Source organism: Rhea pennata, chromosome 4 (assembly GCF_028389875.1).
Source record: "Rhea pennata isolate bPtePen1 chromosome 4, bPtePen1.pri, whole genome shotgun sequence".
Taxonomy (NCBI): domain Eukaryota; kingdom Metazoa; phylum Chordata; class Aves; order Rheiformes; family Rheidae; genus Rhea; species Rhea pennata.
The window spans coordinates 76,295,790-76,321,967 of NC_084666.1; the positions used below are offsets into that span (position 1 = coordinate 76,295,790).

Consider the following 26,178-nt stretch of genomic DNA (forward strand, 5'->3'; position numbering starts at 1 on the left):
TCCCTTTGATTATTAATTACTTAGTACTGATGCTGTTCTCTACTTGGAGAATGTTTTACACTATTAAAGCTTAATAACAGAACTGATAAGTACTCGTATGCCAGTATTTTAATACCACTATAAACGTAAATAAGACCATGTTCTCTAAGCCTACACTTTTCAAATCTATTTTTGTTTCAAAATGAACTACTTGAGCTTGCTTGTACTTCACCAGCTTGAAAGTTATACACGATTATCCAGAATTTGCTGACTGATTTGCAAGGTGACAGTTGGAGTTGAGAGGGAACAGGTGACTTTTTCTGAATTGAACAACTGAGATATTTACCTTCCCACATGCAGATTAATCAAGCAGTGAGCTAGGCAGCTGATGAACTCTTGGTCGTGATTCCCAGGCCCCAAAATTAAGTTTCTGTTCACAGTAAGGACCCTTAGGGAATCAAGGAGAGCAACTTGCTGAGGAACAGTTTTATGCGCCCTTGAGAACTGATACAAGATGGTCCTATTCAGGCAGTGATAAATGGCATCCAGCGATAATCCCTGAGATCTTCTTTTTGACTGATGGAAAGTACAAAGCATGATCAGATAAAAGCAGAAAATCATTTTAATGGCAGATAAGGTCCCCATTAACTGACTCATACTGATTTTCAAAAACTTTGTTTTACCAAAATTGTGTATATTCTACCAATTTTGAGGGTAGAAATGACATTAATACATGGTACAATACACTTAAAATTGTAACTTCTAGAAACGTCAGTCTATTAACATTTTCTTTATTTCTCACAGCAAAAGTCGTCAACAATCTCCAACAGAAGAGGATGAGTAAGCATCCTAAAAAAAAATCATTTGAGGCAAATTTGGTTGTTTATTTCTGGAGTTTTCTTAAAAAAATAATTTAATCTGAAAGCAGTTTTAACTCATCTGTCCTACATTAAAGCATAGATCAACTATGCTGACAAGACATGCTAGGGAAGTTCAGTAGAAAAGCAAGAGGAAAAGCCTGGGGAGTGTCCTACGGTGACCTAAGATGGGCCTCTAGCATTTTAAAAGTTAAAATGTTTAACTGATCCCCAGTGTGTACAATTACCACGCAAAAAGAAACCGCAATGGCTCACCCAGATATTATGCAGCTTCTTTAATGACATTACTCAATGGGTTTTAACATAACCCGTGACAACATTTTTGCAATCAGGTTAATAGGAGAATGTTGTTACCTGTGCAATGAGCTGGATTATGAAGTCTACAAGAAGTTTGGATTCTTTGTTGAACATGCCCTGCCAAAGCTTATCTACCACACGCTGCGTAAAATAAAACACATTGTTCACCAGCACTTGATAGCTTCCTCCGCTTGTTATAGGTAGAGACGCATCTTCACCTAGAAAAGATTAAAATGAGTTTTGCTTCATTTATCGAAAAATCACATGCAAATAAGTACATCCATATTAGCCTATGCTTTCTAGACTTCTGTTAAAGAGAAGCAAACACTCATCTAAACGAAACAGTCAAACAGAAAGCTAAAACCTTATGGTTTACCTACACTGAACTCTGATGGCAAGTGAGATCTGAAATGGATAGTGAAAAGCCCAACACCAGAAAAAGAACTAAATACCCACAACACCACTGGAAAATATTTTGAGTGGCTTAACACACTTTCCCATACTTCTGCTACTATTTAAAAGGAAACTGCCATAGAATTATGGCCTGACATGCTTACTGTAACTGATGATGTCATGAGAAAAGTCAGGCTAAAATATGAAAATCAGTGCAGATACTGTTAGTGGCCCTTGCCTACCTTTGGGAATGGTATGTTAACCTTCCAGACTAATGTCCAGCACTAGACTAAGAGATGGCCTGAAGTTCTGTCAAAGACAGAAGCGTAGGTATCCTCAGTCCCTCATTTGAGGATAACCACTTGGGTTACGCTTTCACAAAGGACGGCAATAAACTCCACGTCGGTGTATTCCAACATTTTCCTCACGGAGTAAATGATCCAAAGGACCCCAAGCTTCTTGCTGTATTTCACAGAATCACAGAAGGGTTGAGGTCGGAGGCACCCCTGGAGACCACCTAGTCCAAGGCCCTGCTCCAGCAGCATCATCTCAAGAACGTTAGACAGGCTCGCATCCAGGTGAGTTTTGCATATCTCCAGAGAAGGAGACTCCACCGCCTCTCCGGGCAAGCTGCTCCAGTGCTATTACCCTCACAGCACACAAGTTCTTCCTCATATTCAGCTGGAGCTTCCTGTGGTTTGGTTTGTGCCCGTTGCCTCTTGTCTTGTTTCTGGGCACCACTGAAAAGAGTGTGTCACCATCCTTTTTACACCCAATCCTCTTGACACCCCTAATTTCAGCAAACAAACTAATCTCAGATACTACTTTGTAACAAAAAAAAAAAAAAAAAAGGCAGAGCTTAATCTACAGCTGATTTTCTAAGGGATGTGAATTCTGCTGCCAAGCTCCTTTTATACCAAGACTACTGCCCTTACTAAAGAACTTCCAGAGTGTCTAAATGTCAAAAATAAATGCTTATGTAGGTTTCTTTTCTGGGACAGGAATAGAAGTTCCTTGTCATAGCTTGCTACCACCAACAGTCTAAGGTGAATTAATGATCTCAGCAGGACACATATCCACAATCTGCTGACACAGTTTCTGACCAGGAATGTAATTCAGAGATGAATTATAAATACATCCAAGAGGCTAGAGATTTTTGGTAAGAATATGTTACTCACTAGAAACAGCTCTGTAAAATATAGATTGTGTTTAAAAGATAAGATCCTCTTTAGAGGTTAAACAAAATCACATTCTGATATATAAACAGGTCTAAGTCTAAATAAATGCCCCAAATCTGTGTGTCACATGCACTTAAAAGTTGATTATAACTTCTGTTGATTACAGCTTCTACCTATGTACCAGCATAACAGTGTTTATGACAAGACCGTATTCCCAATTTCCTTTGGACCAACTGTGCAGCCAAGCAGCAGTGCAGGAGGGACAAGGGCTCCAGCCAGAGCACTGCGTTTCTCCAAGAAGATTTGGAAAGAGAATTTAGAGCCATTGCTCTGAAACCTGAACTGAGGTGGCTGTCACCAGAGCTAAACAGCAGATAGGGAGGGAAACAGTAATTTTATGCTTCAAACAGATGTAGTAAATTACTCCGCTCTAAAAGTAGCCATGAGTCCAGAAGAAATGGTGCTCCTTAGCCTTTGTGTTTTTGCATGGTCCTCCCTTTTAGTTGGGCTGCATGTGGGCAGAACCATCTATACTTCTTTAGAATTCTGCATTTGCTTTTTCGAAAAGTAAAGAATTTTAACAGTTCCAAGTAATAAGTGATATCCGCTGGCATCTTTCCACGTCTCCCTCACTGTGCTTCACTCAATAAAATTGAGAGCCACTGCAAATTTTAAGCCAGCTACGTGTCTGTATGTGCACACCTGTGTCTCCGTTTGTACTTCGGCCTGAAAAGTGCCAATGTTTCCATAAACAAATTCATTAGTGGGTACTCATTTTGCTGGAAGTTCACTTGCATTTATACTCTTAATGCTCCATCTGCATGTAAAGCAAACAACATCACACATGAAGAAAGCTGGGATAATCTTGAAGATGGAATCTGCAGGGAAAGCCAAGTTCTGCCCATCAGCTACGCTAAAGTAGTTATAAGGGCAAGCAACTCTTGGGAGAAAATATGATTCAAAGCTTCATGTCATATGAACCTGAAATTATTTTATTAATGCATTGCACCCAGAGAAGAAAAAAATATTTGCTGTGGCAAGAACAGGAGAGCCTTACATGTACAGTTCATCAGATACACATGTTGCCTCATTAAATTTAACTAATGAGCAGTAAAAACTGATCAACAAGTTCTCTTTAGCATGCAGACTAGCACCAGGCCAAGAAAAGTGCAATCCTCTTCCAAGTGTTAGCTAGTTAGGGGGAAAATCCTTGTTGGTCCCAGAGAGCCCATTCTGGCTACGGAGGGAGGACTGAGATAGAGCAGACTGAAAACTCCTGCGAAGTCCTTGTGAAATCAAACTGGGCACCTGAGCATGATATTCCCTGCCAGTCACCTCACAAGTATCTACACCCATGCTCTGATGGAGTAGATACCCACATCAGCACATCCTACTGGCATCCAGATTACAAGCTTTTCAGTCTCTTCCTGCGCGTTTATTTAGTAACTGGTATAATGGCATGCTATCCCAACTGCTTTCGCTGGGGTGCTGCATTAATAATAAAACTCTAGCAGGAGAAAAAGGAAACAAAGCCAATTTTTAGAACCAAAGTCCCATCCACGATAAATTGACAAGAGTTCCAGATCCTCTGCTGTGGCAAGGAGGACAGGATTGATGGTGCAGGGGGAACAAGATCATCTTTTTTTTTTCTTTCTTTTTTTTTTCCCCCTTTTTGCTCCTATTTCAATGTGTCTGGCTTACATATCTGAGAGCTTTCTCCCATATAATCTTTCTGAACACTTCTACTTCACTGCTTTGGCACAAGGAAAGTCACAAGGGAATGTGCAAGCATGGCAATACCATTTACACATCAAAAGGAAAGAAGACAGTAGAAAGAAGAGATAAAAGAAAGAACAACGACTCTGAGATAGAAAATGATAGTGTGAAACAAGTAAGTAAATAAATAAAATCCTTCCCTCAAATCAACAGGTTGATAATTTAACATTGCTGTATTACCCAATAAAACATCAGCTGCAAGTAAGTGGTCCATCACGCTATCCAAAACGTATGTCTGAAACTCCTTCTGCTGTGTTCGTGTTGATCTCTCGGGGGAAGCCTGATTTAAAACAAACAAACAAAAAAAACACCACAAGGAAGACATAATGAGTACGCTGAATAAGCAAGAAGAGAAGCTCACCTAGTCCCCCCCTCCTTCTCTTGAGTCTCCTGAAGTATGTTTTTTTCCTTAATAAGTTATCCTAAGACGACAGTCTAGGCTTTATGTATAACCTTAAAAATGCGCAAGGCAGGCCTTGTGTACTGGCCGCAAGGGTGGGTGTTACTCCCCTTTAAATCCAGCAAATTTATCTCCTGCCATTGTATTCCCTCCATAACAGGAGCTGGAAAAAAGACACAGATGTGTAAATGAGACGTACACTTAAAACTGTTACCTCCTCAGCTCACATAATCACACCCTCGACTAAATAGAAAGTAAACGAGACAGCTTGAATGAACGTATCAACGCATTAGTGCTTACCTACGTTTTTGTGTATTACTACACCAGCTTTGGGATAGTCATATAACACAGAGGGATGCACTAAACCTTTCCGATGCCCTTGGCAATTGAAGAGGAAAAACATTTTATCACCTTGCGTTGTTTAATGCATACATAATCATACCTAGCTGAATGTTCCCCTTAATGGTATATTACTTCCTAGGGTTGTTTGAGCGACCCTGCTTTACCTTGTACCTTAACAAATCAGCAGCACATACACATCCATTCCTCTCTTTATGCTGAGGAGGCAGGAATTAGCAGCAAACAGCAGTAGCTTATTAAAATGCAGTACGGTAATTGTAGCTGACTGACGGGCCGTACCCTCAAATACGCTTCCTGACGTTTGTGTAAAACTGCATCCCTTTACAATTAGTCTTTTGCCTCGTGACAGCAAAATGCCCAGCTACTCCAGGAGACCTGTGAGGCAATGCCCAAGCACAGTCCAAAATTCCTGCAGTTTTATCAAAGAATCGGAAGGAGATCAAAGCGACGTGTGGGGGAAGTGACAATCGGACAGGGCAAGGGAGGATGATTCGACGCAGACAGAACATTTCAGAACACCCTGTCTGAAGCAGGCGAGGATGCAGTAAGGCAGTTCAACAGTGGTTCAACTGCTCTGTTCCTATCCATTAACAGAAGGCTGTTTTCTGCAGGAGTCATGGACTTTAAAAGAGAATTTACAGAAAGACAACATAGTGACTTTATCAATTTCTCTAGCATATGGCACCAGATGTCCTGCTACTTCTTTTTATCCAATACAAATAAAATGGAGACCTTCGTATTTCCTCAAGGATTTGCAGAGATACTATATCATGTACAAAACTAAGTACAACTGCCACTGCCTAATGGATGAGTAACAGATGAACTGTATTCTGCAAGAATAAAACTTTGGGAAAGCTACAAATTCTTACACTGCACTGCTGAATACCTACTGTTGCAACCCACTACCTGAACTTCCAGATGAAAGGAGCTATTGACTATGATGCTAAGAACAAAATTAAGACCACTCCAAAAAGCGAGCACAAAAATGAAATAAAACATCGACAGAGTGTACAACAGTACATGATTAGCAACTAACAGAGCAACCTAACTGGCTAAAAGAAAGCAAAGAAAGTCAAAGAACCCAAGGGAGAAGGGGAGAACACAGCACAGCAGAAAAAAAATTGTTTAGCTCAGGCTAAAACAAACAAAATTCCCTCAAAAATAACCAGAAGGCATTCTGAAAGGAAGGAAGAGTTAAGTCCTCTCCCTTTGTTTGCTTTCCTAGTTTTTAAACAACAGCGTGCAAAAAATTAGTTACGAGATGTTGGTAGTCATTTTTGATCTCATACTTAATCACAATCTCAAAGATTCCACCAGATTCCAGGCAATCAATCCTCTGAATTCAAAAAGCAACTGGAGAAAGATATTTAAGCAAGAAAGTGTCATATTAAGTTTTAATTAAAAGAAGTAAACTCTACCTCTAGCAGAAGATCTACTAGTGGAGTCTGCTTGCTGGCTGGTGTCAGACATAAGTTATCAATTATCAGCACACGCATGAAGTCGAACACAAACTTCTTGGCAGGATGGTTGGTTAGATATGTCTTGGTGCCCACATTGCAGTATTCTGACTGGCTCCTGTTCATGCCAGAGTCAGCTGCAAAGGCTTTGAACTCTTCAGCTGGGGACCCCACTTCATCATCAAGATCAGTGACCTGTGAAAAAATCAGTATGTTCAAATTCTAGAGATTAGCAAATTAACAAAAATCTCTCTCTACTCTGTCCTTTAATTTCGTTCTTTCTAAGGCTATCCACTTAATATCTTGTGTCCAAAACAGTCTTTTTGCAAGATTATTATGGTCAGGCTTCGGCTTCCTAATACAAAACAGGAGAAACACCCAAATTCTAGTTTCTGCTTTCCAAGGGAAAAAAAAAATCTGTAAATTTGACATGAATCATTTCAGTGACTTCCACATTTCATATGGAAGTCACTTACCAACAAGAACATCTTGGGCAATTTCTAGATACTTTGCAAGAGTAAGTATTTTTATTACAAAAAAAGAAAAGTTTTGAAGAGTCATTAACTAAAGCAGTTCAAAAAAAAATCAAGATAAAGGGCAATTAAAAAAGGCTATCAAACCTACTGCAACTGGATACAAAGGGAACCGTTTTGTTTGGGAGTTTTGAGGGGTTTTTTGGAAATATTGAGAGGCTCACAGGAGAACAGTTACAGATAAGTCAGTCTTCCAAATTCTCTAAAAATACTATCTTTACAGGGTTCTTAATCCTGGAGAATAAGACCCTTGGAGCGGGTAGCTCTCAAGGACTGTAAGAATACTGCAAACAGCAATGAAAGGAGTCAGAAGAAGAACAAATAAACTACGAGTTCTTATATAAATCTCCTCCAACCACAAGACAAGGCAACATCACTTCTCTAAAGAGGCTTATCGCATTGTTAACTTAAAAATGAAGTAACCAAGGTTTTGAACATTTGTTCTCTCCAGTAGGAGAGTATTTCCAAAAAAACCAAAAAGAAGCGGCAATGCATAGGCCTTCTGCCTCTAATGGCAATCTCAGGTGGGTTAAAGACTCGCTGAAGAATTTTCTCTCTAGGTAGAATTTGGGTTATAGTGTTTTGTTGCAAGAACAACACAGCTGTTGTTCATCTATTTCAAATGGAACTGATCAGTGGAAAACATTTAGGCAGACGGAAAGGCTGGAGGAACAAACAGAAATGGAACAAACAGATACGGAGTCAAGAGACCTCTTAAACAGTGAGGAACTCAAGCTATCAGGCAGCTACACAAGTTGCTCAAAGAACCAAGGCTCCTGTAAAGTCTCTCTAGGTGAATGCCATGTCAGCGTTATCAGTTTATAAGTGGCACGGTTCTCTGGAGAGCCCATTTGTGTCTACTTCAAGAGCAAGTTAAATGTAGAACCCCCCCCCCCCCCCACAAAAAAAAAATCTTTATCGAAGACTCATCAGCACATATCTTTAAAATTTCATCTTCCATTTCTACTCATGGCAAAAAGACATTGCATCAGTGAGCAGTATTTTCTCAAATATTTTATCATATCCCTCCCTAGTTCTAGCACTTGCTAACCCACAGCCTAACCATGCTTCCATCCTCTCAATAAAATGACTTTTAGATATCAGCCAACAGTAACTGTTTGCTTCCCTTCCTTTCATGCTCTAGAAATAATGCGATCTGTAAATGACACCTAGGCAAGGAACAGGCAAGGAACTAATATCCCGCAGTAAGTCGGGTTAAGGCAGTAATACAAGCAAAGCTGAATCTACACCCTCCATCCTAGCTTAAATTCAGCTGTTCTGACTGGGACAAGACAACAGTTTTGTGGTTAAGTCACAGAAGAGCAAATGGGAAGTGGGAGAAGACAGCAGCTTTAGGTTTTACCACAGTCCTTCAGAACAATTGGCAAAAAGCAGATTCAGTTGCTTTCCCTCTGTAAATCTGGGCTAACATTATTCTTTTGCGAGTTGAATGAACTGACCCAAAAGAGAACAAATACAATGTCTACATTCCCCCCTAAAAATGAAGTTTCAAATGTCATTGCACAGCAACTGGCCTTCAGCTGAATACTCATTCCTCTCTGTTTCAGAGCCCAAGCACAAGATCTCCAGCCCAGCCTTCACAATCATCTATTTCTGCAGGGCAAGTCAGGTTTTATCTGCTGCCAATTAATACACCCTCAAAAAAATAGCATTCAAAGGAAAACCAAAAATCAAGCTTTTTGAATTGCCTACCATCTCAGAGTAAGGTCGTATGTTGAAAGGAAACACAGTTGCTGCCAGCGCACACAGGAACTCTGGGCTCATCCACAAAGAAACCAGGTCCGGCACGTTGTGATACAAATACCGGAAGAATTGCATCAAGGTGACTGGGTATTCACGAAGCCAAGAGCCTTCTTCCTCAGACTGCCAAGGCTGGGAGGAAAAACGGTGACAAACACGACGTTAATACAGATGGCACTAATTGAACAGAGCTCGTTTCAGAAAGGAGCAGCCGTGGGAGGTGTAGCTTCAAGATGGAATGTGATCAAACACATCGTCAAATGTGGTACAACATGTGGTCAACAGCATTGTTGAACGTATCGTGACACATCCCCAAATATATGACCAAACACGTGACAAAACTTGGGGGGGGGGGGAGTGTCTGGAACACGTGACGTTTGAACACATGACATGTCCAGGCAAAAACGTAACAGAAAATGCAATGCCCCAACTCAGGATGTCACATGTGATGGAACATGTGATGGAACGCATGTCTGAGCACATCACCAGCACGTAGTCAAGTGACAAACGAGACCAAACACATGGCCACGCACATCTCTGGAACACATGATGACCGAAGACACCGTTAACTTGTGACAAACACTTAAAACGTGTCCAAATCATGCAACCGAACACTTGATAACAGGTCCCTGCCATAAAGGCAAAGGAAGCACGTAACTGAACATGACAAACGTGACAAAAGGACATGAAGACAGCAAGTGGGTTGGAACAAGTCGCATAACCGAATATGACGGAGTATATGACAAACATAGCACAACAGGAGCATGTCACAACATGAGACAAGGTAACATGTGCCTGAGCAGACCTCCAAGCACAAACACGTGACCCAACACATGAAGACCCAAAATGGGTCGGTAAACGTGACCTGACGCGTGACAACAAATCTGAACACATCTGACAGTATACCGCAAGGTGGCACGGCAAGAAACAGCACATATGTCCAAGCATGTCATGAACATACAACCGAGCAAGATGACAGAACACGTACCCAAGCACGGCACAAACACGCGACCAGTACATGTGTCTGGAAGAAATGTCCGAAAACGTCACCAACACGTGAGAGACACTCTCAACTGAATGCGTGGTGACCAAATGCAGGATGGCCAAATTCATGCTTCCTTTCAAACATTTCCTGAGATCATTTTCAGTAGATAAACCCTCTGCCTCCATGAAAGTCAAATTTTGCCTACTCTTGATGAGTTAAGATTCAAAGAACAGAAGAACACACTTTTCTAGCAGTCAGTGGATTTCCTCCAGCATGAAGCTATTAATAGTCAGTGGACTTCTCTGCATGCGGAATTTTCTCAAGTACAAAATTTATAACGCACATAGCTCCGAGCAGATGGGATATGTAGTCTAAAACATTCCCCCATGATGTTAATCAGGAAAGAAATTCAGTCATCTCTGCCAAGGGTACTTAATCATTCTGCTTTTTTGTTTTCTTTTAATTGCAACAAAATGCAAAGCTTAGCCTTTTTGTGAAAAAGCAGTGATAATTTTGTGGCTGCTAATATTTCTACAGATACAAAAAATAAAATAAACCAATGACAACGGCGGTTATTATGCAAGTATTATGAGCCTAGTTCTCAGTTAGGGTTGTCATAACCCACTAACAAAACCCCAGTTTTTCTCATTTGTCTTTTGACAACAAGGCAGACTCGAGCAATTCTGTATATTCAAACACCCGAAAAATGTTATACTTACAGAATTCAGCATGCTCCTCAGCATTCCCAATAACAAGAAGGCAGCTTCTGTGCAAACATTGTGTACTGAAGAGGTAACAGTGCCACAGGAGGCAGGAACTCCAAATATGAATGTCCAAATAGAGTCTAAATCAAACTATTAGAGGTGAGAGAGAAGAAAAAAAAAATAAGTCTTTTCTCCTGTGCAATTTGATTTTTTTTAAATATTATACTCATGATTCACTCATTTGGCAGTATATAAATATTGAACTGTTTCACATGTCCTCCAAACTCTATCCCTAAAATACTTCATGGGGAGATCATGTGTCATGAGACATTTGAGGCATTTAAGAAAACGCCTTCTAACTGTGGACTACTATAACTACAGTTCTCACCATTTGAAGTTAAATATCTGCTCCAAAACAACAACAGACCTGTCAGCACAAATGCTGCATGATCAGTTACTTTATCATGTCTAGTAACTAACTGCAGAAGGTACCCCATAGGAAAATAAACAAATAAATAAATAAAATTAAAAAAAAAGAACAAACCAAAACATATTTTCAGTAAGTGAAACTAAATAAAATAAAAACAAATCACAAACTGCAAGGATAGTTCTAGAGACCACCCCACCTCCAGCTGAAAGACTGTCATTATTAAATATTTTAAGTAATTGCATTGAGTTTCTACAGTGCTGTACTTCAACTCTGTAAGCAGAGCAAGGTCTTAAGGGCTCTACTTCCCTGCAGCACAGGGATACAAGGCTTTCTGAGCATGCTGTCAAGTATTCTTGAGAAACCAGGCAGGCAGAATAAACCGATTCATGCCTTCCAGTCTCCAATTTGTACCTTCCTTTTCCTACTGATCAATGGATGTTAGCAGCAAACCCCTTTTAAACAGGCATCTTGTCAAACCGGAGTGTGTTTTTCTCTATAAAATACTATACTAAAGCTTCCAGGTCTTTGCTGTAGGCTGTATGATTTCTATTCATTTACACACAATTAAACAATTCCAAAATCAACCCGGTGAGTATAACAACAATCCACTTTTTCCGCCACGAACTCGGATGCCCTTGTAAAATATCCAAAAAGACTTCCTGAAATAAAAATTGCCTTGTTTTGTCTGTAACCCCATGAACACATCTTAACACACACAGAGGCACAAAACTAGATTAATTCAACGCCCTTACCATGCTGGCTTGAACCACGGTTATGTTTTTCATTCGACCCCCAAACTGCCCAGCAAGAAGCCAGCTCCAGCTACCCACGACACCACCAGGCTTGGCTTCCTCCCGTCCCCGCCGCATCTCATCCCTCCCCGCCCCGAGCTCAGCACCAAACACAACATCATCCTGACTCGAGAGTCAGCTGCAGGGAAGAGGGTGGTTAATCCACTAGGCTCTTTGAAGACAGACAGAATGACATTTATATCTTACTAGGTAATCCCTACCTGGCAACCCCGATTACATCGGCTGCTGCTGACAGGCGCACTGACCTGCAGGTTTTCGGGCAGTTCAGTGACTGGCTGCTGCAGGAAAAGGGCCATGAGGAGGAAATAGAGTGCAGGTACATTAGTGTGCTTAGGGAGAAGGGACTGAAGAACGGGGAAGCCGGGAAAATGGCAAGCGTCCCGGTTAATCTCCCTGACCGTTGATCTGCCTCCAGCACTCCTGCCAACGTTGAACCCTAAGAGAAAAGGGAAATCCAAAAAGCCAACAGGTGTTAATAGGGAAATGAGTGTAAAGCTCTTTCTTACTCATATACTGACCTGGAGAAATTAGCATTGCAAAAAAACAAATGTGCACATACAGATTATCACGGCTCGTAGTATGCAAATTATTTCAGATACCTGAATTTTTAAGTCACTGGGGAAAAAAAAAAGGAGAAAAGAAAAAGATTGCCTTCCAGCATCAAAGATGACACTGCTCCATACTCTGCTCTTATCTTCTGACAGTGACCAGTAATCCAAAGTTTTAAAACTCTAAAGATGACCACCTGAAAAATAACATTCCAGCACTGAGAGGGAAGTCTTGCCTTAATCTCAGCTACTAAATAGCTGATTTATATTACCAAGCAGCAATCCCATTTGCCCATTTAAGATGACGGGCTCCTAAATGGGTTTCAAAGATCTTTCACAGGGATCTTATTTTAACTGTTATGTTACTGATGAATAAGCTGGTATGAAGTATTACGTGCTCTTACTTTATTTCTTAATTGCAGATAATTGAAAAATGTCTCCTTTTTCTTTCCAAGTGCTGCTGGAGGCCAAAACTCATCTTTTGTGACCCCTATTCCACCAAATTATTTCATCTTCCTGTTAAAAAAATAACACACTGGGACTGCAGAAGGACTAATTTTTGAGTGAGGACAGAGGCAGAAAGGTAACTTAATCTCTCTGTCAACACAGATACTGAGCCATTTTTCTGACCCTGCCAGAAGTCAGGTCAGTCATGCTGTTTTTCTGAGGTTTAAATATAGACATTATTTCCACCAGAAACTGACTTTTCAGACAGCAAGTATCTGCCAGGAATCAGACTAATGAAATCCTTGTTACAGAGTTGCATGAAACCCACCAATAATCTTGGACAAAAAAAGCTCCTATCTAGTTTCACTAGGAAACTCTGAGCCAGTTTTTTAGTTTATATTAAAAAAAAGCATGAAAATTAGAGAAGTTAATTGGATAGGTGATTATCATTTGACAAAAGACAATTTTAAAAATATCTCTGTGGTCACAGTCTAACTTGGCATTAAAGTGATACTATAATATGAAAAAAAGCGCTTTCCAAATTCTCTCCAAACATCATTGTAAATCAAAATCTAATCGAGAAAGATTTTGTGACTGAAGAAAACTTGTATTTACTAGACATTTAGACTGAATACTGTTAATGCTCTAAAATGTCAACGGTTTTCAAATTTTAAGACATGTGAATGCAAACTGTCAAAAAATTATTTCTTAAATAGAACACAAGACATAATTCAGAAAAATCCAAACAACAGATGCTATAGTATGAATGTTAAAAATAAATGTTTGCACATACAATATGATTTCAGATAAATTCTGTTTTCCATAACTTTCATAACTCAGTAATAATTCAAAAAACTACCATATGTTTCTAGCTTGCTATCCTGAGGGATATAAGATGGGAAACAACTGTAGATAGACTTCCTAGATGTTGTGAGAGAGTTCAGAGAGAGAAAACCCAAAGGCTGGGTTTAATGTTTTGCCAAAGCGTCTAGAGGCTAGCATTCCAGGAAAAGCCCTCCTACAAAACAAGATTGTTTCAAAAAACCTTTACAACTATTTCCTTAAAATAAACCAGTTTGGAAAAGTCAGGAAGAGATCAGCATGCAACTGTCCTATTCAAGCTCGTGGAAAGACTCCCATCTACCTTCAATGGTTTTAACTGGGAAATAGTCTGGAGAGCAGCATCTTCAGCAGGATGAAAAAAATAAGGGTCATAGAAAATAGAATATATCCTCAACAGGTTACTAAATTAGATGCCTGAATATAATCAAGGTAACAGAGGAAACAAAGTATAAAACTTTAGGAACACACATAATGTGAATGCATTCCTTCCTTCTGACGAGGGCCGGCGTAATGGTGCGAACAAGAGGAGGGAGAGGTTCTTGCTTCTTTTAAATGAGTTTAATAGGTCCTTAAGGATTTGCTAATCTCAAATAAAACTAATTTTTATGTCCTGTTTGTTCTGGGAAACTTTACAATGAATGCATAGCTAGTTAAGATTCACTAGCTAAAAGGCTGAAAGAGCAACTGAAGGAGAAAGCGGATACCTAAATACAACAACAGCAAAGTGCTTGTTTTCTTAGCTCCTCTGTACTCCTATGGTTAGTGGGCATTTCAAACAAATCACATCTCCTTGAGAGATTTAAATTGGAATCTCTTTAATAAAATTGTGAAACTTCACAGTAGATATAACAAAAGCCCTTCAGCAAATAGTTTCTGTCCTCGGAGAACACCAAAGATGGACATTTTCAGAGACACCAGTGTCTCTGAACATCTCTGTTCTCTGTGCAGAAAAGAGATTCGAAGTCCCCTGTTGTTCTAGTAAGTTTAAAAACATCTCTTTTCCACCAGATTTCGGATCACACCTTCTCTCTCCTGCTTGTAGCCACTTTCAGGCCAAATCCTACGGGGAAGTCTTTTCAACCTTGAGCAATCATCTGGTCTCTGACGCATTGTTAGTTGGAAATTACTAAAGCAGTGCTACGGAGCCGTGCTGCGAACGTGACCCCCTCTGCCTGTAAACACACTTCAGCAGCCCAAGCAACCGTGGCCTGTTACCATCTTTTCCCCAGTGCTTCCCCAGGGGTCTCATTTGCAGGATCTAGCACTCCTTGTTCAGCACATCCCTCCAGCAGCTGGCCCCACGGGCCTCCTCTGCAGCCATGACACGAGGCACAGGTCCTGCAGGAGCCTCATCAGGAACACACATGGATGTGGCTGGAGATGTCCTCCTGGCAAGCCCCGGGGCACCCCATGGCACCATGCACTCCCAAGGGTTGGGTCTTCCGGTCCTGCAGGTAGGGACGGCCCCAGCTCCGGGTCACGGGGCCAGCGGCTTGCAGCAGGTGGCAGCCCACCTCTTCCACTTACCTTCCTACCTGGCAATGGCCTTCCTGGTCCCCCTGACTCTCAATTTCCCACCTCTTAGCCCAGTGTTCACACCTACCTCCCCACGAGCAATGGGTGTACCACTTACATGACAACACAACAGCACAACTCCCCAGCACCAGCATCTAGGCCGCTTCTGGAGTTTCAAAGTCACGCCAAGTATTCCCATCCCAAGCTACGCTAGGCCTGGGCAAAACAGTCTCGACTGGGGGAATCTGTACTTAATTTAATTTAATTTATTGTCGATTAACACAAACTCCTAACCATTGATTCAGGTATTGAGGTAAAGAAAGCGAACAAACGCTTAAGCAAACATCTCTCCTTCCCTCTTGCTCCTTTCAACTTTCCTTGTTTTTGCTGTGGGTTGCCCTCAGCTCATCTCAATTCCTCAGTGATGGCGACGGGCAGCACAGGAGATTGGGGTTACGTGCATGATGGTTTCTGCCGCCAGTCCCTGCGTCTTCCTGGGTTTGCGCTACTCCTTGCGGTCGCTCAGTGTTCCTGCTACCAGGGCATTGTGGTCTTTCAGAGGTATGGGTCATGGTCTCCTCAGAGATGCAACCCTCTGGCACGCGGGCACCGCTTTCCAGGAGGACATCTCCGGCTACATCCATTGGCAGCCTCTGCCTCCGTCTGTCTCCTTGAGCATCTCCCTATGTTTCTCCTGCCACATCTCGTCATGCATCTCCTACCTCTCACAGCTCCCACTCTTTCTTAAATCTGCGTGAGCAAAGGCACCAGGTGCTCCCTTTCAGGCTGACATTTTGGCCAACACAACACCCTAATTTAAGCCAGTCCCGTGTTTGCTTTTACCTATGCCCCAGAAGCCATCTTTGGTGTCATACATACACTGAGCACAGCTTATCTCCAGATTTTTGCTTGTAGTGCCAACTATGAGCTACAGGTTACAAACTACACGTTAACACTCAGAGAATTGGAAGGGCAAGATAAAAATCATCCACTATTCTACATTACCCCAGTCTGCACAGAATTGATATCCACTATTTCGGACAGCTTGGAGATGTTCAAAATCGGTCCTGTAGCACTAAACTCCAGCACAATCAGTTCTAGATTATGCAGGGTAATGGAAAGGGCTGATAATCTTGATGAATCAGTCTTTACGAACTCAAAAAAAATCTTTTATGCGAAAGAGCAAGAGAAAAGAAAGGCTGGCGATACTACAGACAAATAAATTCCCAACGCAGCTCAAATCCAAACTGGTAAATCAAATTGCCCCAGACCTGACTAGATGAAGCAGCTCAGGTCCAGTATTGCATGATGCTGTAACCAATACCAGCAAATAATCTAATAAATTTTACTGAATATTTATTAGCTTAAGTGTAGCACCACCTCATGTGTACAGCTATGCTGCCTTTTCATTTAGCTCAGATATACTTGCCCATGAGACATACTTAACTTTGCCATGAAGATGACAACTGATTATAGCTTTGCTGCACAGGCTTCGTGCAGATGAAGAGGTAAGACTGAAATATAACGAAATCTGTATAACGTCAGCTGAAGGGCAGTTTTGTAAAACTGCTCCCTTTTGCTTACAGAAACCAATTCTTTATTCTAAGAAAACCAAAATGCAGAGGCATCTGATCGCAGCAGAGACAACACTATCACAGAAAGGATGCATGAGCCACACAGTTTTCTTAAAATAACTCCCCCCCCCAATCCCACATACACCCTTCAATCATGAGTGCCGAGATGTCATACCTAGCACAGTACCAATCTTATTGGTCAAGACAGAATCCGTCTGATCAAGCCAGCCTCCACCGCTGAGACCTTCCTTAAATTTGATCAAGATAGATGGATTACTCAACAGGACCACAAGAATTCTCATGGCTGCTGTGACAGTGGTGGAATGGAGGTGTTCTTCCATAAACATCATAATCCAATCAAAACCCAGTGTCTTGACTAGTTCTTCACATGCCCTAATTGAAAAAAAAAAAAAAAAAAGTCACATGTTATAGCATTTTTTTTTCTCTTACTCATGTCCTCCACTACAGAGTAAACTTAAAGAAGATCACAGAAATTTCAGGTCAATCCAAGAATAAACCGAATTCTTAGCCAAGCCTACCTTATAACAGGAAATGCTGCTCAGCAAGTCTTTCTAAACAGAAACCATACACTGATGTCAGTATTTGTTCAATGGAAAGGGACGAGCTACTGGGACGGTTTGAACTGGCATGAGATTACTCCAGTTACTGCTTTTGATAGGAAATCTGAAATGCTGAACTAGAATTGTTTGTCAATAAATTGTAATTTCCAAATACTTTCGGTTGAGCTATACACAGGTATAGAGCTTCCATAGTACTATTAGATCTTAACTGCAATGATATCACTTGACTATCTCACTTCTCTAAAAGCAAAAGCTTACTTTCTGACACATAGTATTTTCTCTACGTATGAAATTATGATAAAAGATTACAAAGAAGTATGGGAGAAAAGTAGAACATTCCAAATCCAGCTCTCAAAATGAAAAAAAAAATAAAAATCAAAGTAGCCAGACATCTAAACTTCTCATTGCCTCCTTCTCACTCATGGTCCTCTCTCTGTCCCTCGAAGTTTTGAAAACTGACAGAAATAAATCTCCCAAATCTAAAATATATGTTCCTCTCTTGTAAAGCATATGCTGTTATTTACTTATGTTGTTCCTAACTTGAAACATAAGTTACCACTAATTCTGCTACTATGCTGTTAAACTTGTCTAGCTGTTTCGGAAAGATTTGAAACAAAAACAATTAATGCAATAGATCAAAAATATGTATTACTTATACCTGTATCTCCTCCATACTATTTGCTACCACAGCTGGGAGTATAAAGCTGAGGTATCATGCACTTGATTTCTCTTGGCATACCCAAAGCTATTTCAGCAATACCTGTGTAAATAGGTTCAAGAGTTCCTATGCAGTTACATAATATAGCTAGCAAATAAAGCTGGGCCAGTATAATTCTCCCCCTTCAAATTAAAAATCATATCTGAAGGTTTTGTTTTTGTTTTTCATTTTTTTAACTTACTGCAAATTAACAGTTGTCTTTTCTTTAGATGTATACAAAAGTTTCAGAAGGATATCCAATAGCCTGTTCCGCAGTAGAATAAGATTAGCAGACACAAGCCCTCCAAAATCATCCTCTGTTCCTAAATAAAGCATAAGTTAAAAAAAAAAAAAAAAAAAAAAAAGTAAAATTAGGCTTTTAGGACTTGGATGTTTCAAAGGCTATTCATAAATTCTATACATAAGAAAACACAGTAGGCTCCCAATCGAGTCAGCAGAAAACCATACTAAGGTATAGGCATGCGGCTACGCTTGATGTTGTATACTGTGCTGAAGAACGCACTGCTAGCTTAGGCTCGGTGCCCCAATTCATCACACAGCATTTGGTCAGTTTGAAGCACGGGCAGAAGAAAATCACAGCTTCTCAGACAACAATCTAAAAGGAAGGCAGTCTAAGCCAGTCACTTCTGGAAGGCAGAGCCATAAAAACAAAATACACTGTACTTGGAGAAACATTCTATATTATGCAATCTGGAGACAAAACCCAAGAAACAAAACCAACATCTCCCAATCCCATTCCCATGTAAGAAAGAAAAGGAAATAAATTTTCTTCCACGTTTCACACAGATTCTCCAATCTCAACATCAGCTGAAAAGCACATTTACTAGAAAACTGCAAAGAAAGTAACAGGCTAACACATGTGTTGCAAGGGTCACTTTACAGTTGTTCTGTGAATTCTTATTGACTTGAGAGGAGATTTGCAAAAGCTAAATAGATGCATTCTGGCCCAGAGTCCTGGACTGAAGTCACAGACAGAAAAACAAGGCATCTTCTATGGCAAAAATACAGCAAAACTCCGGAAGCTCAGTAAACTAAAAATCTTGGGTCCTTTGCCCCAAACTTCCCTCTCCATTCCTACCACAACCTGAATTTCTTCCCGTGTTCCTCCAATGGCTCAGGGAGCCAAAAAAGCAGAACAGGTTGTGGTTAGTCTGGAGGAACACACGGCCGGCTTGCAGCTGCTGCCCAAAGAGCATGCGGTGACCGAGTTTCGCCTTGTCCTTACTGGGAACACCAATCTGGATCTCTCCCCAACACCTACTCACTGTTTTGCACTAAGAGAGCTGGAATTTAATCATCTTTGAGACTATAATTAGCTAAGTGTTCAGAAAGCAATAGGGATAATGATGAATGAACAGACTGCCTAAACCTTGATCTTTAGAAGACTGGAGTAAAAGTGCTAACTGAAGCTCATTCACATTTTTTTTCCTTTTCACTCCTGTCCCAGGCTACCAGTATATTCACAAGACATGTAGAAACACAGTGCCTTTTGGCACCCAATCCTAGTTATTTGGTTGAAATCCACTAGTGGGCTAAAAATCTATCATTAGGTAAGACTGAAGAATAAAGAACAAAATTGCATAAACTTTTTTCTTCAGAAAACGAGGGTAAAAATGTTCTCTAAATACTTAAATTTAAGTATTCTTGAAGGACAGCTAAGAAACAACTTTTCAGACAAAAAAAAAAAAAAGAAAAAAAAAAGAAAAAAACAAACAGGCTAGACTAGTTAATTCCTTCAATTCCTCCACACCTGGAGGGCAGATGTGCCTCACCATCCATCTTTTTTCTTTTTTTCCCCTCCATAAAGCAGAGACACACAATCTGAGTTCAAGGAGAGAGTGGAAGAAGTGGAACAAAACACGCAGTGTTAAATAAAGGAAAACAAACAAGAGAAGGTTACTTTTGCACTGCTTAGCATGCAATATTGAAAACTGAAGTACCATACCCAACCCAGAGCAAGGTTATAACAAAACTAGAATATTGCTAGCAATACTGCTTATTCACTTCAAGCGCTTAAGCACAGGAGGTATCACAAATTACTTCACTTCTCCTGCTCCAAAGTCATGCAGTCACTTACCACTGTCAAGTTTTTCTTCATTGTTTATTTCCATGACTACAAACTTCTCACAGACTGCAAATGTAGGTAAAGTGGAAGAGATGAACTGTCCAAACCTTGACAGATACAGAAAAAACATCATGCATTGATGTGACAGATGCACTCTCACCTATCAATAATTCACTTTTAATATATGACTAAGGAGAGGCAGGTACCTAAAATGTCAGCTTTCTCACGGCTGAAGACCAAGGGAAATGGCCTCCAAGTAAAGTTACTAGACAAAAAACAAATTAACGTATGAACTGGACTGTTAGCACACAAGTCTGCAAGTAAGGGATCCTTAACATGCTAAGATTCAAGAAGGGAACTGGGAGATACCTCCAAGTCCTAGTAAAAGGAACACCAGAAGTTAAAGGAAGAAAAAATATTATTCCCAAACGCATCACACCTGAACAAACACAACATCAAAAATATTGACAACATTACTGTAATCTGATATAAAATTTATGCCTATAGTTTGAGATGCTACTACTACAAGGCCATGGTCTTCAAAAACAGGACAATGATGTGCTGCACAAAGAAAAGAGAGGAAATACATTGCCCATTCCTTCTGGAACTAACCTGAAAGGTCCCCAGCTAATCTATCTTTTCCAAAGTTATCCACTATTTTTACTTTTTTTTTCCAGGAAGGAGAAAACAAAGGTACCTCGCAACACTCGGATAAGCATGCTACGCTTCTTTCTCCCCACAATAAATTAAGCATAAAATCTATACTATTTTTTCTTGAATAATTTTTGTCCTGTATAATTAAAACAAAGACAGGTAAGAAGTTTGGTTTGATGCTTCTGATACCTTTAATTGTACTGAAAGTGAGAAGCTAAACACATGCCTGCTCATACAAAAATAACACCTAAGCAATGAAAAACTCTACCCATTTCCATTATAATGAAGTAGGAGAAGAAAAGATTCAATTATCAAGGAAGTTAACTCATTTAAAAGCATTTCAAATATTCCTGCTTATGGAAGTTATATTAACAACTGCAACTCACATCAGTCATAATTAACAGTACTATATTTGACAGCCTTAAATATTTTTCTACATAGCATTTATTTAGAAGAGTTCTTGAAATAAATCTTTTGGGCAAGAGAAATCAAAGCTGCATTTTAACAGGATGTATCATTACACTCAATTTTAAGCAGAATGTTCAATGGTATTTCAGAGAAGTGCTCAGTGTTTCACATAAGCAGTGAGGCTGGAATACAGCCCCATTGCTACTTGCCTGGAAAGCACTAAGCCAGTTTACCAACCATGGTATGACTAACCAGTCATACCTGTTTAGATGTAAACTGAATTTAATATGCAAATCTAGGCATTAATACGATTATTGACTGTGTCTAGCTCAGTTATTTATTACAGAAAGAAATTCAATACATGGGTCTTTCATGTTAATCATTCCACAAGAGGATTATCCTAAGTATTCTTATGCAATATCATCAACGTAACTAAAAATACAAAAGCCAGCATTAACAGAAATGTGGGCTACCTGAGCAAGTCATAGCTGCTAGGGAAGCCTTGAAGCAAAAAGCTCAGCACATTACTAATTGCAGCAATAGTGGGTTGGGACAGAGACATATCTCGAAGAGTCAAGAGTAGTCTTGGGATGAGCTGGAATTCTCTCATTAATTTGGCGTTCTTCGCTGCTTCACTGAAAGAATAAACAGACGAGGCAACTTAAATGTGGAGCATCCTCTACATATTACCTTATTCTCTAGGTTTCATTACTAAGTCAGCATCAACGCGTACCTGGACTCTGTGAGAAGTTCAATGAAGTGCTCAAATAGCGACAGATGAAGCTCATAGGGCGCATGAAGCCAGACCTGAAACACAGAACAATGGTGTGTTCTACACACAAATCCACTTTCAGACTAAAAGACGACACTCAAGATTAATATGCCAGAGGTAACCAAAGGCTTGAAGAGGTTGAAACAGTTCATCTACATTACTAACTATTCGCCTGTCTGCTGCGCTCAAAGCTCGTTTTAAAGGTTCTCAGTTGTTTGTTCTTCGGTTTCAGATAAACAGTAAATATGCATGTAGAGACTCAAGAAACACATAGTGGTACCAAAGATTCTCTGTAAGCATATCAAGCAGATAACTTAAGAGTAATTGAAAAACAAGTTCTGCACTATCTAGACTTTTTTTTTTTTTAATATAAAGATAAGTGTTTAAATACCACTGATTTCAAAGGAGTTACTGGGGTTTAAAGTGTTGAAATGAGATGCTGAATCAAGCTTATTTGGCTGAAGTGAAGATTTTCTATTTGTAAATTAACTGAATACTTTCTGCCAAGATTGAACTCAAGGTCTTCAAAGATAATTGTTTTTATCTTTACGCAGCATTTCCTGTACAGAGTTTTAAATGATTTAGATCCCCTACAGTAAATCAACTGTTCAATCAATAGAAGCAATAAGACATACAAAAGCCAGAAAGTTCAAAGTTCTAGCTGAAAATATTAAAACTGACTTGCTATTGAACAAAGCATACTGAATATTTGAGCTCTGGGGCATAAAAAAGGCTTAAACAAAAATTTTTTTGCTTTTGCTTCTCTTCTAATCTTCTAATCTGAAATGATCAGAACAAATCTTTCATTTTCCCTGTTCAGCATAAGAATAAGAACATCTAAGTTATCTAATGTAAAAGAAATGTTTGGGTCACTGATTTCTGAAGAGATACTTCTAAAAAACAATCCAGAAAGAATGACTTTCTAAGGCTTTTTGAAACTTTCTTCTTAATGACGCACAAACCCATTAGTTTCATTTATTTTTAGTACCTTAAGCTTATTCATTCTCCAGTTGTTCTCTACCTTCAGGAAAAAAAAAAGACCTGAACTAAACAACATAAAGTTGGATCTTTCATATGCTAATAGCTGTCTGACTGAATACATAAGCTTGATGAAATTTCTCAGCTGGTTCCTTTATGGGGAAAAGAGGAATCTTCAACAAAGTATTCATGACTTGGTGAAGATCTTGCTGTCTGTGAGAGGAGTTGTGGCTGTGATTAACACCCTTCTCTTTGCTCCACAGTTCATCTAGCTTAAGACCGCTACACCACAAATATTACCTCATATAGAGGTGGTAACTTCCATCAGGTCTATGCTTAATTTTGTGAACACAAAGTCAGTATTATTAAAATAAAAAATTTTTGTTAAAGAAACAACAACTAGCTTTATTATACTGAGAAATTAACATTTAGACATAGCACAGACTATTTCAATATTTTATTCCTAGTTTCAGTATTATATATCAAAAAGAGCAAATTGAGTTGGGTAACAAATTCCTTCTTTACTAGACAGAGCCACCTCTTTTCACTTTCAGTTTCTTTGTGCCGTAATTGCAGTGTATTATTTAGCTTGTCAATTTTTGAGGGGTGGGGGTAGGTGTTTTAATTACCTTTAAGCTCTCAAAGAAAGAAGTTAACAAGGCCATGTGCTTTTGTTAAAAGAACGGCTATATTAAGTGCCAGCAGTCTTTTTGTATACAGGACCATTAAATACAGTGTCCAGGAATTATTTTAACTACCCAAATGGACATCTAAAACCAGAAAATGGGTAATTCCCTGTCTTAAAGTAATTTGAAACAGATGAACATACGCTGTTAAGTCAGTATGTGGTAGCTGGATTTTTTTTATAAAAATCACATGAGAACCAGAATAGTTTTATTCAGTCCGTGTTAGACACGGATAATACAAAAGGGACAAACAGGACACAATCAGTTCTACACATTATATAACACTGCTTTTCAGGCTCTATTATAAAAGCATGCAATTCCGATTTTCTCTACTTTCCTTCAATGACAACCTTCTTTCCTATTTCATATCTATCCCTATTCCATTTTTCATAGGTTATGCAAGCAGAATTTTAACTGCCTTACTACTAACTTTGCAGGCGATGCATGGTTAAATTATTCCAACTCGCTGCATTGAAAGTTCTTCTCCTACTGCCATTTTCAGCCCATCTTTTGTGCCCCAATATATTTATTGCAATAGAACACTTGGGTGGAAGAGAAAACTACAAAACCTATCTTCTAAACAAGAAGCAGGTACATCTTTGGTATCTATTAATTATTTCTACAGTTATAAAAGTCATTGCAGCAGGAAAAGATATCAACAACCTTTGTGCCAAGCTACTTTACTGTATCATATATAAAAAATACTATGTTCTCAGGATAACAACATAATTTCTTGTCATTCAATATTTAGGGTAGGTCATTAGGAACTGAATCATTCACTGCTCAATATCAGCAGCTTTTTGCGCAGCTTTACATACTTCAAAATCACAGAGTAGATCCTGGAAGGCAGTAGAATTTGGGATAATGGAGGTCTCGTGCCCACTATCGACAGTTCCCACCAAGGAAAAGGTCAGATGGAGGATGTGACTGTTCAGAAGGGAACGTTTCTTCTTTAACAGCATTGCCAGTAACTTGAACAAGTAAACAAATAAGAAATTAGTAGCCTATGAAAACGCAGCCAACGTTATCTAAGCAAAATAAAGCATGGATGAAATGTCTATGTTCCTTAAAACACCAGCTAATTTTTGAGAAGACCCATAAAGTGCCTCTGAAACTTGATACTTTTGATGAAAAAGCTTGAAAATGGCATTAAGACTGATTAGAAAAAGGCTACACACAGGGCTGGAAGGATACCCTCCAGCTCATAAAAGACCTTCCGTTCTACATTGCAGGCAGCATCCAGCCCTTGACTATTCATACACAAACCTGCTTTCAGATTAAAAAACAACACTCAAGATGAATACACCAAAGGTTACCAAAGGCTTGAAGAGACTGAAGCTGTTCATCTGCATTACTATCACCTGTCCCCTGTCATCCAGCCCTAGGTACACACACCTAAGATTCTCAGCCCCCTTGCAGTTACTCACAGTTTAAGACAGCATACAACCCCTTCCCACACAGCTCTGCTCCCGGACAACAAGTGTGGATACGGCAGACTTAAATAGACTTGTCTGTGCCCCTTTAGGGCTGCGCATGCAAGTGAAGAGAAGTATCCATCACTACATAAATCTGAAAAGGCTCGACTGCCACAGATCTCTGGCTAGTCTTTTAGGACATGGCAGTAAGGTGTCTTAAGTGATTAAACGTGGTTTGTTCATGGTTTGTGAAGACGATCGTTCTTGTCCATCACAGTCAAAATAAACTCACTGCAGGCAAAAAATTCCATCTTTCACAACAGCCAGTTTTTAGGAACTTTAACTCTGGAACTGCTGTAACTATTTTACACCACACAACAATAAAGATGGTATCTGAGGCTTTCGTTGCTAATAGTCCTCACTACCTAATCTACATCCCTTCCAGTCTGTCTGTTCTTGATAACCCAAGCCCAATTAATTCCCAACTCTTGGGAACCCCAAGATACCCTCCAAACCATTATGGCATCCCTGCACATACTCTTCTACCCCTCACATTCCCTTTTACTTCTGTCCCATTGACTTATCCTCTAGAAAAGCAAAACAGAACAAAATTCAGATCCTCACTACTCTGTATTACCCTAGGCATGACCGTGGATGCCATTCTGTGTGTCCTCATTTCTGCTCTAAGTTGTTGTAACCTGGGTCGGGAAAGAACAAATTGGCAGATTTACAATGGCTATCTCTTGTCTTCTGCCAGAAACTCTTCCAAGCTCTGAACTTCACCATTTTCTCTGAAACTTTAATAAAGAAAGGCAGATTTGGGGACTCTCTCCTAAACCATGTTGTTTGCTGAGGTAGAAAAGATGATGCTTATAGAGCAAGGAAGATGCTGTCTAGATCTGCTGGTCAACAAATGCCAATATCTGGTACAGGTTGCATAGGATAAAAGTTTTTTGCAAAAATATACTAGCAGGCAGCATAAAATGGCCTGTAAATATGCTGCCCAAACCACAGACTGAATTTTTAAGTTT

At 39.7% G+C, this 26,178-nt stretch overlaps 1 protein-coding gene across 2 annotated transcripts in view; it reads right to left on the bottom strand.

The window, feature by feature from the left end:
- The window catches only part of WDFY3 (WD repeat and FYVE domain containing 3), a 177,237-nt gene that overhangs the window by 34,465 nt on the left and 116,594 nt on the right, over window positions 1-26,178 (bottom strand). Inside the window, exons 25-37 of one of the 2 annotated variants that reach the window (XM_062574355.1) lie at window positions 24,551-24,703; window positions 22,030-22,103; window positions 21,770-21,931; window positions 20,247-20,341; window positions 18,351-18,471; window positions 17,046-17,263; window positions 12,189-12,379; window positions 10,717-10,851; window positions 8,965-9,144; window positions 6,680-6,913; window positions 4,682-4,781; window positions 1,212-1,372; window positions 326-555 (exon numbers count right to left, since the gene is read on the bottom strand). In XM_062574355.1, the coding sequence (XP_062430339.1) occupies window positions 326-555; window positions 1,212-1,372; window positions 4,682-4,781; window positions 6,680-6,913; window positions 8,965-9,144; window positions 10,717-10,851; window positions 12,189-12,379; window positions 17,046-17,263; window positions 18,351-18,471; window positions 20,247-20,341; window positions 21,770-21,931; window positions 22,030-22,103; window positions 24,551-24,703 (2,054 nt within the window). Of the gene's footprint in view, window positions 1-325; window positions 556-1,211; window positions 1,373-4,681; window positions 4,782-6,679; window positions 6,914-8,964; window positions 9,145-10,716; window positions 10,852-12,143; window positions 12,380-17,045; window positions 17,264-18,350; window positions 18,472-20,246; window positions 20,342-21,769; window positions 21,932-22,029; window positions 22,104-24,550; window positions 24,704-26,178 lie in introns of both variants that reach the window. The other variant, XM_062574354.1, reaches the window with a different exon arrangement.